Here is a 16,036-nt window from a genome sequence, read left to right as displayed (position 1 = left end):
AATCTTAAACCTCCAGCGTGTTTTGTGCAAAAAAATACGACGTTCCCTGCGAGAGATTTAGTCTCATTGTTCGGCGCCCAGCCGCCTCACACAGAATGACAGCTGGAATGCGACTGTAATTTTCCAAGTGTTTCCATGGCCGTTTATGGAGCGCTTCTAAACAAAGTTAAATTTGACCCTCTGTGGGTTTGCTGCTAACTCAGCCTGATCTTTTTCTCTTGCATGAGCTACATTTACTGCATCCTCCCATGACACAGTGGGGTCACAGTGGCTCGGACCACAGCACCAGCCTTGGCATCCGGTTTTGAGGACACGCTCGTCATCAAAATAAAAAGTAGGCCTGTCTGCTTCTTTTATCTTTCCCTTCCAATATGTCTTCATACATATTTTTGTTCCCAACTCTTAAACATAGGGTATGGTCAGGTGGATTTTATTGGGGGGGGGTGAAAAAAAACAAACGATCCCTTTCATACTGTGCTGCAATAATGACTGAAAACAGTGTAATATGCAATAGTTGGCAGTGTAAAGACACACTATACACATGTGCCAACTTCTTGCCCTCCTTGGGAAAAAGAATAATTTTGTTGCACTGTATTTCCTTGATTGACTAACAATCAATTACCCGATTGCTCTTTTTACAAACAGTTCAATGGGATGAGTGAATCGTTCTTTGTTTGCGTGCCGGTGTTATAATGAGCAGAATAATGCTGCCTCGAGAGCGTGCGCTGACGTTTAGACAGCAATCTCATTGAGACTGCATCAATAGTGCCTCTGCTGGTTGCAACCAAGCAGTGCACCCATTCCCCACTGCCCCCCTACATTTCATCCAGATACAATCAAGCAATTATTTCAATGTCTTCCATTTGCACTGTTTACGTGGAAACGTTCACTAGCAATGTGACAAGATTTCGCAAAAGTGACAAGTCTGTCAAAATGCAGAGTTTGGTCACTTCAACCTGAGTCCCAAGGCACCAAGACTTTTGAAATCGGACAACGTGTTCCGGAGAGTCTGAGTTTTTGAATTGGGGGGGAACTGTCATTTTTGTGTGACATCGCCTCCAGAAAATCTGGTCAAATAATGACTTCAAATTAGATTAAACCAGTATAATTTCCCTGTTTCTCAATATATCTCCTCCACACTTCCGCCTTGTCTGCTATTCAGGGAAGCACTTCTCCGATTGACTGACAAGTTTCAGTTGAAAATATCCACCAATAAGCTTGTATGTTAGAACATTCCCCAAAAAAATGGTGGCCACTTGTCACGTTGCTACTTTAATGCTGTTATTTTAAAAAGCTTCCTCTTTCACACCCATTTTCACATCTTTCAACTGCGAAACGCTGTTGTCACATATGTTTTTTTTCCAGTTGTAAAAAAAAACCCCAAAAAAACATAGTACTGCCATAATTTTTTGTCATTAGATACATTTGTCACTACTGGTGAGGACATGAATGTTCGACTCCAATCCAACTCAAAAGCCTCGGCTTATGACACATGATTGGACCCCCTTCCACTTCTCCATCGTTTTTCTTCAGCGCCAACCCATCTGTCTTTTTGCTTAAACCTTCCATTCATCCCGTCCCCGTCCTTGACTTACCTGTGCGCTCGGCTGTCCTGTGCCTTCAGTGCACACAAACTGCACAAACTCCTTAAGCGGGTCCTGGTGGTGGTGGTAACGTATGGTGGGGTGGGTGAAATAAGGGCTGGACTGCTGGATGATTGAGGAGGAGGGGAAGTGCAGGGCTGAGGCTGAGGCACGGGGGCTCCCTGCAGAGATTAGTGGGAAGCGGACAGGAACAGGATGGAAAATATCAGCAAAACTTGGGTTAAACTACGATGAGACATTCTATTGTTTCAGCAGAGATCATAAACAGACTACACTGCATAGAATGTACATAACATACAGTGTATTCCATGCAAACCTATAATAAGACATATGCGTTAACCAAGCAGCGGCCATTATGTATAATTTTGCCGCTCAGGCCTATAATTGTCCTGACACAGAAAATAGCTGTGATGTTCTCCTGTGGTAGGCTATTGTGCAACATCTGGCCCCGCTCACTTTAAACACCAGCCAACTAAAAGCTCCAAGTCGTGTACATGCCTTCCATCTCTTCACATGCAAACACACTTTGCTCACTCACTGTACGTTTGTATATTTTTGCGCCTAGCACTGAGGTAGGAAAGTGCCACATTCACTCAAAGACACACTGTGGGTTTTCCACTTTTTGATTGGTTGTCAGTGAGGTGTAATCAATCAGCGGCGTAGCCTCGCTGTGCGGTTCTCCTTCGTAGCTTGTCAGAGGATCTCCGCTCCCAAATGGCCACAAAACACCTCCTGGAGACATTCGTCAACCAGCCAGCCAGCTACACACAAACACAAACACAAACACACGCACGCGCACACACAAAACTGCACACTAGCTTCCACTGTCTGTCTGGTCGGCTACAATTCTATGGCGTTGGCAATTTGGCACAACGAACAAGAGAGACAAGCTGCTAGGTGAGGGGAGCCTGGCGAACAAGCATCTGTGATTCTGTCTGTCACCTACTGTCTCTTGTGTGTCGCAACTCACAAAGGACGAGAGCGCAAGTTGGTCAAACTTTTTGCCTTTGTCAGTTTTTCTCAGAGGTGGGATGCAACAAAGTACTTTGTGACTGTACTTAAGCAGAATTTGCAGCTACCGCTACTTTACATTTACCGTAATTTCTCATGTATAATGCAAATTCCCCCCCCCCCAAAAAAAGTCAAAAGTTAATAGTGCGCATTATACATAGGTATAGGGGCAAATGAAAAAAAAAAAAAAACTTCACATTTTTATAAATGTATGCCACCATCTAGTGGTTATGAAAAAAGCTGTACACTTTCATTCCAAAATGTCACTGCCACCTAGTGGTTATAAAAAAAGTGTAGCCTACAATTTCATTCCAATATGACAGGGGTGCGTATGACTGCATATATGTACAGTTGTGCTCATAAATTTACATACCCTGGCAGAATTTGTGGATTTTTTTTTTATATGACTGATGACTGAACAACATCCATCATTAATTAATTTATTAATGGTAATGCTTTTCTGAAATGCTTGCCCGTTTAATTTGAATCCCATTAAAATAAAATTAAATGTGTTTCGCCTTGTCCTTCATGTTTTCTTTTAAGAATTGTACCCATCTTCCAAATTCTGCCTGGGTAATCAAACATATGAGCACAACTGTGTGTTTTCTAATTTACTAAATAAAAGTAAGGCTGTGAATTTCAAAATAAGAGCAAGTAAATTAAAGAAAGTATTGTGTGTTCAAATAAAGTGCTTAATTTCAGAATAATTCTTTGAAAAAAAACTAACAAAATACAGATAATACTTCGTTTTGATCATATGTGTAGAAGCAAAATCATATATATAGGTATAAGGGTTTTCCAGAATTTTGAGGTCAACTTTGGGGATGCGTATTACACATGGGTGCGCGTTATACACGAGAAATGACGGTACTCCTTATACATTTGAAAAGAGATTCAAATGAGATGTCAAACTCCTTTTGTCACGGGTCACAGTGTCGTTACGATTTCCCTCAGAGGGCCGTCGTGGCCCTGGAAACCATATAAATGTTTAATCGCCTCATCATATTACATATCCACAACAAATCAAGGGATAACTAGTTTTGAAATCAGAAGACAAGGATTGTTCAGCTATTGTCTGTAAAGGGGTAAGTAACGAAACAAACAAACACATGCAATACCTCAACATTATTGTTTATTAAATATGACAACTTGAAATTCTGGTATAGATTTTAGCAAGGATCACGGGAGTTGACACACATGATTTGCTTTCACGGGCCACATAAAAGAGGTGGAGGGCCGGATCTGGCCCCCGAGCCCCGAGTTTGACACCATGCTTTAATGTTATATCTCCACAATTCTATACTATACATTTCTGAGCCTTTGCACGTTTTCTGCCACTATCTTTAAAATGACAGAGGTCCCAGTTAAATTGGATATTTGCCTTCTATAGCCGTCAATGGCAGTGAATGAGTTTAAAATGTATAATGCATTAAAAACAAATCTATGATTTCCCTTTACACCAGTGGTTCTCATCTGTTGTTAACCTAGGACCCGCATTTTCCTATTGTTGCAAAGTTGCAACCCACTTTTATAAAAGTTAAGGAGAATAAAGCTTTTTTTGTTTGTTTGAAAATAGCCATTTCCAATTAGTTTGACATACCGCCAAAAGCATATTGCTAGCCAGAGACTGAGCTGCATTTTTTTTTTTTGGTTTACACGAAAACTAGTGACTAGCACATAAGTTAATAACATTTCCTGTCACTTATCTAATATGCTCCATGTCGGAACTTGGTACGCCTCTGTAATATATTGAAAAAAATAAATCTGAATATGAATAGGAGCAATATAATTATTTACTAGCTGTTCGCTACCCACCCAAAATGGGGCTGCGACCCGCTTTTGGCTCCCGAACCAACAGTTAAGAATCACTACTTTACACGGACTACATTTCCATCTCGACTTTTTTTACTTTTACATAACAGGTTGAATCAGTACTTCTACATTTTCCTAAGTTTTTTTTTACACTAGTATTTTTACTTCTACTTAAATACAGACTGTGAGTACTTTGGCCACCTCTGTTTTTTCTTGAATTAGCGCAGGACTTAAAATGTTGGGTTGTGAACGTGCACGCATTGGTTGCGTGTGCGTAACGGCAGCCACAATGGCGTTCTCTGCAGACGTGCGTAATCAGACAGCAGTCTGCCTGGCATCTCTCCATGTGCGTCCAGTGCCAACATCGGGACATAAACAATCCAGCACTTAGCCGTGAACATTCTCACACTAGACCTAGACAAGAGGAGCGAACCATTTCAGCACATCCAAGGTGGGTCTTGGTTACCAGAAGTCTCTCTCTGTGTATTCTTTCTTTTCACTCCGCTCTCCTGTCTTCCTCCAGGCACTTGATAGAAGTGAGGCCTCTAAGGGACATTCCATTTGGACTGCAGCCATTGTAGCGCAGACAAGAGTGTAAATTTACACATGCACACGTGTGTGTGTGTGTGTGTGTGTGTGTCTGCAAACCAACGCAAGCTCAAAACATCGCCTCATTACAGCCTCTCTATCTCGCCAAAACCACTCAGCTAGCAGTCCAGATACACAGTTTCTTCAACTCATTTGGAACTCAACTAAAATGTAACGTTTAATTTCTTGGACTCTTGAGCAAAACATGTTCAGTGGTTCAAGGCACGTCCCCTCATGTATATTTTCTAAATATACCTTTGGGAGAGCTGAAAGTAAAATTCAATACGCTTCAACATGAGGGCACTGAGTGCAAATGACCTTTACATGGTAGGTGCGGTTTGGCTGCGGACCAAGCCGTTCCCTTTGAGAGTCAAAAGGAATGAGAGCGGAGGACGTATTTATGCCTTTGAAAAGTGAGCCCGACAGCCTTCAGGGACTTGTTGGCAAAGTTCACATTGGAGGGATGTTGGGAATTCTCAGAGTGGAGATGGAGAAACCTTGTAGGATATGCTATTGGAGCAAAATGCTCCGAGGACAATTTGCCCTTTGTGCCTCAATCAAAAGACGTCATTGGAAACACACTAAAGGAATCTGTGCCGTTCTGTGAAAATATGCTCCCATTAAAACTAGAAACAAGGACAAAACTGTACATGTTGGGTGGAAAAAGACAGCCAACTTTGATTTACATTTGAGTATTTCTGTCTCAAAATATGTTCCATGTACAGTTCTGTGCAAAAGTCTTAAGGCCCCACTGGTTTTGTTGTTTTAATGGCCGTGTGCAAAACATATAGTAGAACACACGCAGTTACACAGGAAAAATTTATTTCCACAAAGCTTCATTGAAAGGTGCTGCGTGGACCAAGGAGGAACCCATTGCATTTTGCCGGGAATCTGCAGCCAATCATATTGCAGTAGAACTAGAACATAATAACATCTCAACTACTCTCTAAGCTCATCAGTGCGGCACAAATGTTAGTCGTTCTATGCAACGGACAAAGAGTATATGACTGTGAATACTGTTATATTGTCTATCTACATGTTGGTGCTGAAACATTTGTGCTCAATCCGTTGCTCAAAGTGTTAAAGCACCGCAACACAGATGCTAATTAGTGAACTCAATGTTTGTTAGCAGAGGTCTGCGCTCTACTGAGGGCATTGTAGTTATATATAGTCATTGTGGCGTTGATAATCTGTGGTCTTAGAATATAAAATCTTCTGTACGCCATACAGACCACTAAAATCACAATCCAAACACGAAATTCAATGGTGATCATTGGATTAATAAGCACCGAGGCAAAGGCATGGATGCAGCAATGGTACCATGCAATGACAGTATTAAAACACACAAGCACAATGGTGATGTTAAAAAACAATGTATGGATGAAGATAGACTGAAAGAGAGAGAGAGAGAAAAAAAACTTTGGCCAGCCGTGATAATACAGCAGTAACACTGAACGTGAAAACTCAGCAATTGCACTGCAGGATTGGAACGCTTTTGTGGTATTCCTTTGGTTTTGGGGTACAGTCTCCCTTTTCCTTCTCTCTCTTTTTCAGACTGGAATATGAGGGGGGCAGGGGATGGGGGGGGGGGATTCTTGGCTTGGTGGCAGGGCTCTCTCACCTGGTCTCACTCCTGCCAGCACGGGCAGCGGGTGGTGTGTGAACGCCATGCGGGGGGACCTCTGGGAAGACAGGGCGTTGAAATCAAACTTCCCCGGCTTCTTAAGTGAACCAGGCGAGGACAGTCCTGGTAAAAAAAAAATAAAAAATAAAAAAATGGGATCAACAAAAAAAAAAAAAAAAAAGTGGGGAGGAGAGGGAGGAAAAGAGAGGTGGTTTTAATCAAATTCTCCTTGTTTTTGACTATGCCACATTAATTATATTCTTATTAAAGGGGACTTGATTTGGGGTGATGGGATGTTTGTAATTCACTTCTACTGATTTCAAAGAGCCAATCAGAGGAGTCAAGGCCTCATTCACAAATATATGGGGGGGAAAAAGGCACTTCTTTGTGATTCATGTTGCTGCAATAACTCATTCAGATAGAGGATTCCCAGCTCCCAACTTTGAAGTAACGGGCTGGGCAGTATTTTACAACCATGTCTTCAAAAAGGAAAGAGAAAAAAAAAAACGGGGGAAAATAAATGAAGCCAATATCAAACTAGCCTTTGTTTGAGAGCCAAGGCACATCTGTAGCAATAATAACCTCTAACTGTGCCACTGTATGTTTTCCCTGTCTCCTTTCTCTTTCTTTGGGTTTTCTTTGTCTTTTTCAGGTGCCAGCGCCGAACGCGGCCACCGTCACAGCCGCAGTCAGCTAGTTGCGGTTTTGGCCGCTGCCAGGCCCACAGGCTGGCTGCACGAGAAGAGGCTTTCATTCAGAAATAGCACAAACTGTACAGTATGGACGCGGCAGCTGCTGAGTGCGAAAGACAAGCAGACGGACAGAGGAGACGGCGGGCGGGAGGTTTGGGGAGAGGGAGGCGACAAGCACGTGGGAGACATGAAAATATGCGAGGGAGCTAAGCGAAGAAGAGAGAGCAAAGCAGAACCTGCGAGGAAATGCAGCAGCGTTTTGTTTTTCCCATGCGTTGCTCTGACGACATGTATGAAATCAGGATGTCATAAGATGTTTAAGTATGCTTATTATCTGGCGCGCACACACTCAAGCAGCACGTGTAAAAGCATAAAAAGAGCACCAAAAAAAAAAAAAAAAAAAAAAAAAAAAACAAGACGTTTCTTGTATTGTGGGGTTTCTTCTAATCTTCATGACGACTGAGTGATATGATAATGTTTCGTCTAGAAAACTTTTTTTTTTTCAGGCTCTGGTTTTGTAGTCTATTTTTGTGACTGCTCCGCATCAAACACGGCATTAAATATGATTCCTCCTCCAGCTGGAGATGTGTGAAAGTGGATGGTAAGCGCGGGGGTGTGCAAAAACCTTCCCTCCCGGTGTGAAAGAGTTAAGTCTCAAGCAGGTGGGAGTGAATATGTGTGAACCATTTACTGTATGTCTTCGGCAGACATATATTTCTTTTTCTTCCACCCCCCGCCTCCAACTGTAGCAAGAGTATGTGGGAGTATTGTGCTGTCAGATACATTCCAAGCATGAAGACAACCTCGGATCCAGCTAAACTAAGCTCCTCCCTCCTCTCTCAGTCAAGATGTATCACTTCAACGTACAGGGTTGCCTTGAGATACAAAAAAATAATAATTAAATTGTAGTGTGTTTTGGAATAAGAAAACTAGCACATAATATTGTACCTTATAAAACATACAGTAATGATCATTAAATACAAGAATTTAACAGTTTTTGGCACATTTTTGCTTCAATGGACATTGTGTCGCTCCTTCTGGTGTGCGCACTTTGGCCACATGGGGACAGTATATTACAGACAAATGGATATATACAGGGAGACAATTCTCAGTTAGCTGCAGTTATGCAAGTCGTTTTTAGACAGGACAAAGTATATATGCCTGTGAGTATTATATTGTCTTCCTACATGTGTTGTTGCACCATTTGTGTTCAAATATTAAAGGATTATAACACCACAACACTGATGCTATTTGCTAGCCCTCTATGGCGTTTTGCATGGTTTGTTAGCATTAAGCTAAACAGACTTAACTTACGGCAAAGTTATGTGGTGGTTTTAAAAACAATGTGTAATTCGCTGTGTTTTATGTTCATTTTGACAGTAAACGTCAAGTGGGAGCGGCGATAAACAGCTCAAGGCACAACTTCCCTGACACCAATTCCTATTTAGACTGGGCTTTGGCAGCATTTTGTGGCATCTTAGGGCATTTCAGAAAGAGCACAAAAAAGTACGAGTAGGTGAGTTTTTCTGTGAATAGCTGGGATAGGCTTCACGTTTATAAAAAAAAAAAAAAAAAAAAAAGCCAAGAGGTGAATTTGTGAATAGGAAACACAAATCTGTGGGGGATTACTGTAGTTCTGTAGTGCGGTGACTGAGATTTGAAAGAACATTAGCAGCGTGCACGGAATGTATGTCAGTGAAGCTAACGACCAGAAATGACGACTTAACTAGTGATGGTTTGGACACAACGGAAAAAAAGGGAATGCGAGATTTGAAAGAATGTTTAGCAGCATGTATGCGTTTAGCATTGAATGAAGCTGACGAGCAGAAATCATCAGAAGGTAGGTGGGGAATCCGCTGACGACAGACATCTGGGCCCTGAAAACCCCACCACTACCATCAGGAGGATGTAAAAGAAAATGTCTCAGCACTTCAGAGACGAAGCCGTCTGCCAATCTGCTTCACATGTGCGCTTGTGCCACAACTGCACTCTCTCTCTCCTGGCAAGCTTCGGCGTTCCACTGGCAACCAATCAAGCGCTCCCCTGATGACCCTTCTGTCTCTTTGCACTAACAGGCCTGCCACCAGATGCGCCTCTGAAGCACACAGATACACTCACGTGCACGCAATTTTGAGGCACATTTTTTTTTTATCTGAACAAGTCAAGGAAAGAAGGGGAATTCTAACTTGCAGGACTCCAGCCACGCATCTATGCGCCTAACCTATCACTGAAGCAGTGGGGGAAACCCACCCGCTGTTTGATTTATTTAACAATCATTTGGACCTAATATGAAATCATGGCTGTTTTGCCTGCCTACACCTCCCCACCCCACCCCCGGCCCCCGCCTCCCTCCATGAGCCCATGTGGAGCAGATGTCTCCGGCATCCTCACGGATCCCAAGGCTATACACACAGTCATTCGCCATCTGGGACCATGCTTCAGCTGTGCGAGTGCGTGTCTGTGCGGGGAAATCTATGGTGTGTATCTGAATGTGACAGTGTATGAATGTGTCTGATGATGTGTGTTGCTGTTTTGGTTTTTGAGAGAGGAAGGAAAGCACTGCAAGTGGACACACACTGAGGCACACCTGTCTGTGTGTGGTGCCTTTTATTTTACCGTCTCCTATGCGAGCACATGGTGTGTGTTGTATGTGTTTACATACTCCCACCTGGACAAGAATTCCCAGATGAGATAGCATTTGGCAGTGGGTTCCGTAGGAAAATTGGATACATACTGTACCAAAATCGCACAATGTCTAGAATGCTTCTCCCTTTGTGGACCACACCCCTCAATCGCTCCTTGTTGTCTTCTCTTTTATCAGCCTAAATGATAATATTTCTTCCATGGAATTGTATTGACTTACTTTCAAGAGTCTATTCTCTAGCCTCATTTTGTAGCGTTTCTCTTGGCTGCAATGCTTTCAGTACGTGTATGTCAGATTTTTTTTTTTTTGTCCAATCAGATTTCAGCCTCTATCTGCTGCAGATGTCAATCTAATCTGCTTTAGAATCAGGAGTGCTGGCCGATGCAAAGAAGAAGAAGAATCATATTTTATTGTCATGAACATGCATGCATGTACACGAAATTTGTTCTCTGCACGTCGTGTTATGAGATGAATATTGTTTCTGATCTGCCGCAGATGATATACGTCGCACAGTTTTTGGCTAGTATTGATGTATTGGCTAGTATTGAGAATACAGAAGCACTTTCTTTTTAAAGACAACTTTCAGCTTTACAGGTGCTCAATCTCAAGATCATTACAGCCACCTCCTGGGGTGGGAAAGGAGGCGTATATTTGAGGAAATACAGTAAGTGGTTTCCACATCTCTATTTTGCAGACTCATTAGGAGGTGCACAAGGCAGCATGCTGCACTATGGAGACCGAGGGGCGACGCACAGGCAAGGGAGAGACCATAGTGAGTGAGAAATCAGAAATTGATGGGAGGTGAGGCTCTGGAGCGCAAAGACATGCAGCAAGCGCTGCTGCGGCCCTCACGAGCAGTCTCTTAATTACATCGACTGCTAAGTGGAGCAGGAGCGTCGGAGCAGCCGCCGGGGCTCCGGTGATAAAACTAACCATCGCTTTTGGCTACGTCCCTCCCTAGAGTCCTTCCCGCTGTACATATTTTCAATTAGACAGAAGGGAGACTGTGATGGAGGGCGGAAGGGGGTGCAAGGAAGCAGGAGGGAGGCTTTTACACCTCTGATCCGCAGACGGTAAGCGTCTTAATGAGGGATTTCAAGCCAAGGGGAGGGATGGCGAGACAGAGCGGTGGTGGCAAGGCGGGCACCTGAACACCTGCAGGGGCGGGGAGCATGGTAAGCATGGGCGTTTCGATGTGTGAACGTCTGCCCGTGTAAAGTGGGCGAGCGGCGGAGGGGTATCTGTGTATGCACACATTATGCACGTGTGTGTGCGTGAATACACGTTAACCTGTGGAGGTCGTTTGTGTGTGTCTGCTGGTGTGTGTTTTTTTCCCCTGGTGACATATGTTGGTTAAAGTGTCATTGGGAGGGCAGGCAGGACTTTGGAGGGAAAGCCAAGGATTTTAGGTGAGCTGTGCATGTGTGACAAAGAATGTAAAACTTCAAGTGGATAATCCTGGAAAATCCTGTCACTTCACCACATGAAATGGGGTTAAAACATACATCATCAGCAGGACATATATTTAAAATGATACTCTTTCATTTACCTTACATACAAACAAACATTACAATATATACACAAAGAAATGTGTGTGCTTATAAATATCAAATATGTAAGGGTAATCAATGTTGTTCTAACCATGGTAAGGAAACTGCACGCCTTCGTTTTCATGTTTTATCTTCCTCTCCTGCACACTGGCCAAATGGTGCTGCACTGAAAGTGGAGAAGGGTATTGTTAACAATGAGACAGGAAAGCGAGAGAGAGAGGGAGAGAGAGAGAGAGAGAGAATGAGACAGCAGATGAGGGGGGGAAAGTGGAGAGGGTTAAGAGTGAGCATTACGTTTCATGGCTTGTGATCATGAACATGTACTTATGTCATTAGAAGTCATCAAGACGGCTAGCAGCTTGACTGGATTGTGGGATGGGAGGGGCGGAACTAATGAGGAGGGTGATGTACAAAGCAGATCACAGTAGTGGTCTGGGGTTACTATCAAAACAAGGGAAACATGAATATACAGCCTTCAATAAGGCCTGTTATTCATATTCATTGGGAAATCTTCAGGATGTCTAGAGCTATTTATTTTAGCGTTTATCGCCATTCTTGCAACACAAACACTTGGTGTCCAAGTGTGTAAAAAAAATAATAATAAGGAAATTGTAGTGGTTTATATTGACAATAAAACTTCCTTTCTTTTGGTGGTTTTATGAGGTGACAATTTTTCTTTTTTTACATCAATTATCTACGTTTTGGCTTGAGAAAATACATAACATTTTCTAGATTCAAAAACTATCTTCATTCTGGGTGGGAAATGGAAAGTAATTGACTACGATATTGATATGATATTTAGTAAATTTTGAATTTTGGGATATTTTAAGAGTCAAGCATTCTACTGATTATCCCATCGATTAATCAGGTCATTGGATAGAATTGATTTTGCATTATAAACAGTAACACGCATGTGAGGCGCAGATATTATCTTTGTCCACTTGGAGTCGACGTCCTCCTGTTCTACTGTCGTATCTGTGACTTTGTGTGTGTATGACTTTAAAAGGCGGGCCAGGTGTGGTGAGTGACGTGGGCGTCAGCGAATAAGAGTGTAGAGTTGGCTCGTTAACTCTGCACGTTGAGTCACTTAGCGCGAGTTGTGTCGCCATCTGCAGCTTGTGTGTGAAATATGAAATGTGCTTACGTTTGTTTTTTTACTGTTCGCTCAATAAAGCGATTGAAAGTTACTAAAGATGGAGGGGGGGGGGGGGGGGGGGAGTCATCAAAAATTCCAAGTAAATCAAAATGTGCTTATACATACATGTAGTATGTGAGTCTCCGATAGTTATGCTTCTTCAACTTTTTACACTAGATAGCAAAGCTAATGTAGTGATTTTTATATTGGACATTAAATTCTGCATAATTTATAGTGACACAGAAAATCTACTCAAATGACTGACCAGCATACTGTACATCAATCAGCACGGGTTAAGCAAAATGCAAACTATTACACTTTTGGTATATTCAATGATTACATTTTTACTCTTTCATCTTTATCTTAGCAAAACAAACATGTTGTAATCGAACCTATTTTGGTTGTTTAGATGCAACGCATTGACAGAACAGAGAACACTGAGATTGAACTCACATTAAAAAGTCAAAGTCGTCGATAACGGTACAAATTGTCGCTATTACCGATACCTGATAAAATACAAGAATATTGCCCCATGAGCAATAAGAATACGGCAGTAACGATATTTTGCGAGGGGGGCCTAGTAGAAGACTGGTGATGCTTTGCTTTGCGGGAGAGGAAGGTTTGCGGCGTGTCGAGGTGGTACCTGCATCCATGTCATTGGGCCACGCGCTGGATTGGGACGAGCTGGCAGCGGGCGAGCGTCCGGGATAGAAAACATCATCTGTTGGGCTCTCCATCTCACTGTCGTCTAACGACTTCCTCTTGGTGGAGCTGGTGAGGGGCATGGAGAGAACGTTTAGAAGCAGTGAAAAATACCTTACCGATGTGAATGTTCTGATCAAGTACCTAACAAATCTTGAATCACAACCACCAAAGTACGAGGTATGAAAACTATAAATGATACAGAAGGAACATTTAGAAAGTGGTAGCAAACACTGTGTTTGTTGTTTCCGTGCAATGCGGCATTAGTTGCGTGTCTTTGTCTGTGTTTTTTAACTACCTCCGCGGAAGGTTTGCGTACAGTTCCACCTCAGACCTAAAGTGACGGCAAATGACAAGAGGTGAGAAGAAAGGAAAGACACGTTAAAGAAAGAAAGAGGAAAAGCAGAGAATCAAATACCACTTTTACACCGCGCAGTGCCGACAACAATGGCGGAAAAGTAGGCTCTCTTGTATTTACTTTCAGTATGGAGACCATTTTTACCCAGAAACGAGAACAAAGTGAAGACTGAAGTCGGATACTGCAACATCCAAAGCTAAGGCCCAAAGTTACAGTGAGGCGGCCATGACTTATCTGCGCGATCAATGAGAGGCCAGCAGTGGTTCATTATTGGAACTTCTGCTTCAAGTACTGTGGTACCTACTGTTGCCAATGGAAAAGCAACAATGGCGAGTCGCGTTGGTGAGTGGTTCTCAAACGGCAGTGCAGGGACTTCCGGAGGTCCGCAAGCTGTAGCTCAAGGGTGCGCAAAAATAATTTGCCATCAATGCTTATGTCATATTTTTTTTTTTTTTTAAAGGCATACCTACCGTACATATGGGGACTGGCATGCCAATAAAATAAATGTAACAAAGCAATTACCACTTCTTACCCTCAGAAAAGCTCTGATATGATGGTGAGTAAAATTTTTCTTGAAGAACAAAAGGTGCATCATTAAAGGAATACATTTCTATTCTTTGGAGAACATTATTTGTTATCAGAAAATTATTTTAGAAAATAAAGCTGTCTCATCCAGAATAAAGGTCATGAAAGCATGAGAATAAATTTGTATTTATTAAATTCAAGTCAAGTCATTTCAAGTTTATTTGTAAAGCCCTTACTCGTAAAAGAAGGCCTTCACAGGCCCACAAACCTCCCATCCGGGCAATAAACCCCCTTCTCTTTTTAAACTTTGACTCTATCATAATATTGTGACTTTATCTTGGAAAAATACAACTTCATTTTCCTGAGATTACAGCTTTTCATCCCGACAAAATGTGTATTTGTTCTTATAAGGATGACAACTTTTTTTTCTTGGTCATTTTCCTCAATTCACTCAATCATTACATGGTTTATAATAACAAAAAACATTTTTATTTGTTATCTAGAATTACAAATTTTCCTTGAAACCAGGCGACTTTTTAATCAAATAACTCCGGGGTATACATGGAAGTTATGTCGGCGCTAATTGGTGCGATTATGATGTGGCTATTGGAAAAATGCATCCACTGTCGGGGTCCCTGGACCCAAAATGTTTGAGAACCCCTGGAGTAGGTTGCGTGCAGTGGAAAAGTAGCAAAAGAGGTGGACATCTAACAGAAAGAGAAGCATGTTAAGGACAAAATGCGGAGAGGAGTAAAACGGTTGATGGCCCATAACGTGAAACGTGAACGACAGCCCATACGTTAACTAAATTTGACATTATACAGTGGATCCTTGAGTTACGAGTAACCCGACTTACGAGGTTTTTGACATAAGAGCCGTCCACTGGCTGATTTTGTTGCTTTGACTTGCAAGTGCAAACTTGAGATACGAGCGCTGTGTGGTGGCAGGTGACTCAACTCACTTCATAACAAGCGGCAGTTTGTCATAATTCAGTCATAATTAGCAAAATTCTTCAAAAAAGAGGCTTCAAGCTCTTTATTGCCACTCTCGGACACCACGTATTCAAAACCACATGGCCTTCGCTACCTTAATGCTAACATACAATTGGAAACCCCATAGGCACACGGGTGAACAATTAGCATCTAAGTGGCGATGTCGTCATCCTTAAAGTAACGGATAGCTGAAAACAAACGGTGGAGCAACACACATAGACATATCAATACTCAGAGGCATATATTCTTTTTCCTCTGCAAAGATCGACAAATATTTTTGCTGTGCCGAGAGAAGAGCTGAAAATAAAATATAATATTATAGAGGCGGCACGGTGGACGACTGGTTAGCACATCTGCCTCACAGTTCTGGAGACCGGGGTTCAAATCCTGGCCCCGCTTGTGTGGAGTATGCATGTTCTCCCCATGCCTGCGTGGGTTTTCTCCGGTTTCCTCCCATATCCCAAAAACATGCATGATAGATTGATTGAAGACTCTAAATTGCCCATAGGTGTGAATGTGAGTGCGAATGGTTGTTTGTTTGTATGTGCCCTGCGATTGGCTGGCGATCAGTTCAGGGTGTACCCCGCCTCTCGCCCCAAAGATAGCTGGGATAGGCTCCAGCACGCCCGCGACCCGCGTGTGGATAGGCGGTGCAGAAAATGGATGGATGATAATATTATAGCGTGCTATTTTTCTCATTAAAAAAACATTATAACATTTTTTGAGCGGAGGCTGGAACGGATTAATGGCATTTCCATTCATTTCAGTGGGGAAAGATGATGAAGTGTTTTGATTTACA

General features: G+C 42.4%; 1 protein-coding gene across 12 annotated transcripts in view; it reads right to left on the bottom strand.

Annotated features, from left to right (window-relative positions):
• nfixa (nuclear factor I/Xa) overlaps positions 1-16,036 on the bottom strand; it is a 117,224-nt gene that overhangs the window by 15,807 nt on the left and 85,381 nt on the right. For 5 of the 12 annotated variants that reach the window (XM_061678820.1, XM_061678826.1, XM_061678829.1 and 2 more), the window contains 5 exons: positions 13,661-13,696; positions 13,304-13,431; positions 11,617-11,691; positions 6,637-6,762; positions 1,596-1,765 (listed from right to left, as the gene is read on the bottom strand). In XM_061678820.1, the coding sequence (XP_061534804.1) occupies positions 1,596-1,765; positions 6,637-6,762; positions 11,617-11,691; positions 13,304-13,431; positions 13,661-13,696 (535 nt within the window). The remainder of the gene's footprint in view (positions 1-1,595; positions 1,766-6,636; positions 6,763-11,616; positions 11,692-13,303; positions 13,432-13,660; positions 13,697-16,036) is intronic. The other 7 variants (XM_061678824.1, XM_061678830.1, XM_061678825.1 and 4 more) reach the window with 6 other exon arrangements.

Source organism: Phycodurus eques, chromosome 6 (genome assembly GCF_024500275.1).
Source record: "Phycodurus eques isolate BA_2022a chromosome 6, UOR_Pequ_1.1, whole genome shotgun sequence".
Classification (NCBI taxonomy): Eukaryota; Metazoa; Chordata; class Actinopteri; order Syngnathiformes; family Syngnathidae; genus Phycodurus; species Phycodurus eques.
The sequence above is the reverse complement of the archived record's forward strand: the minus strand, read 5'-3'. Positions and strand labels throughout refer to the sequence as shown.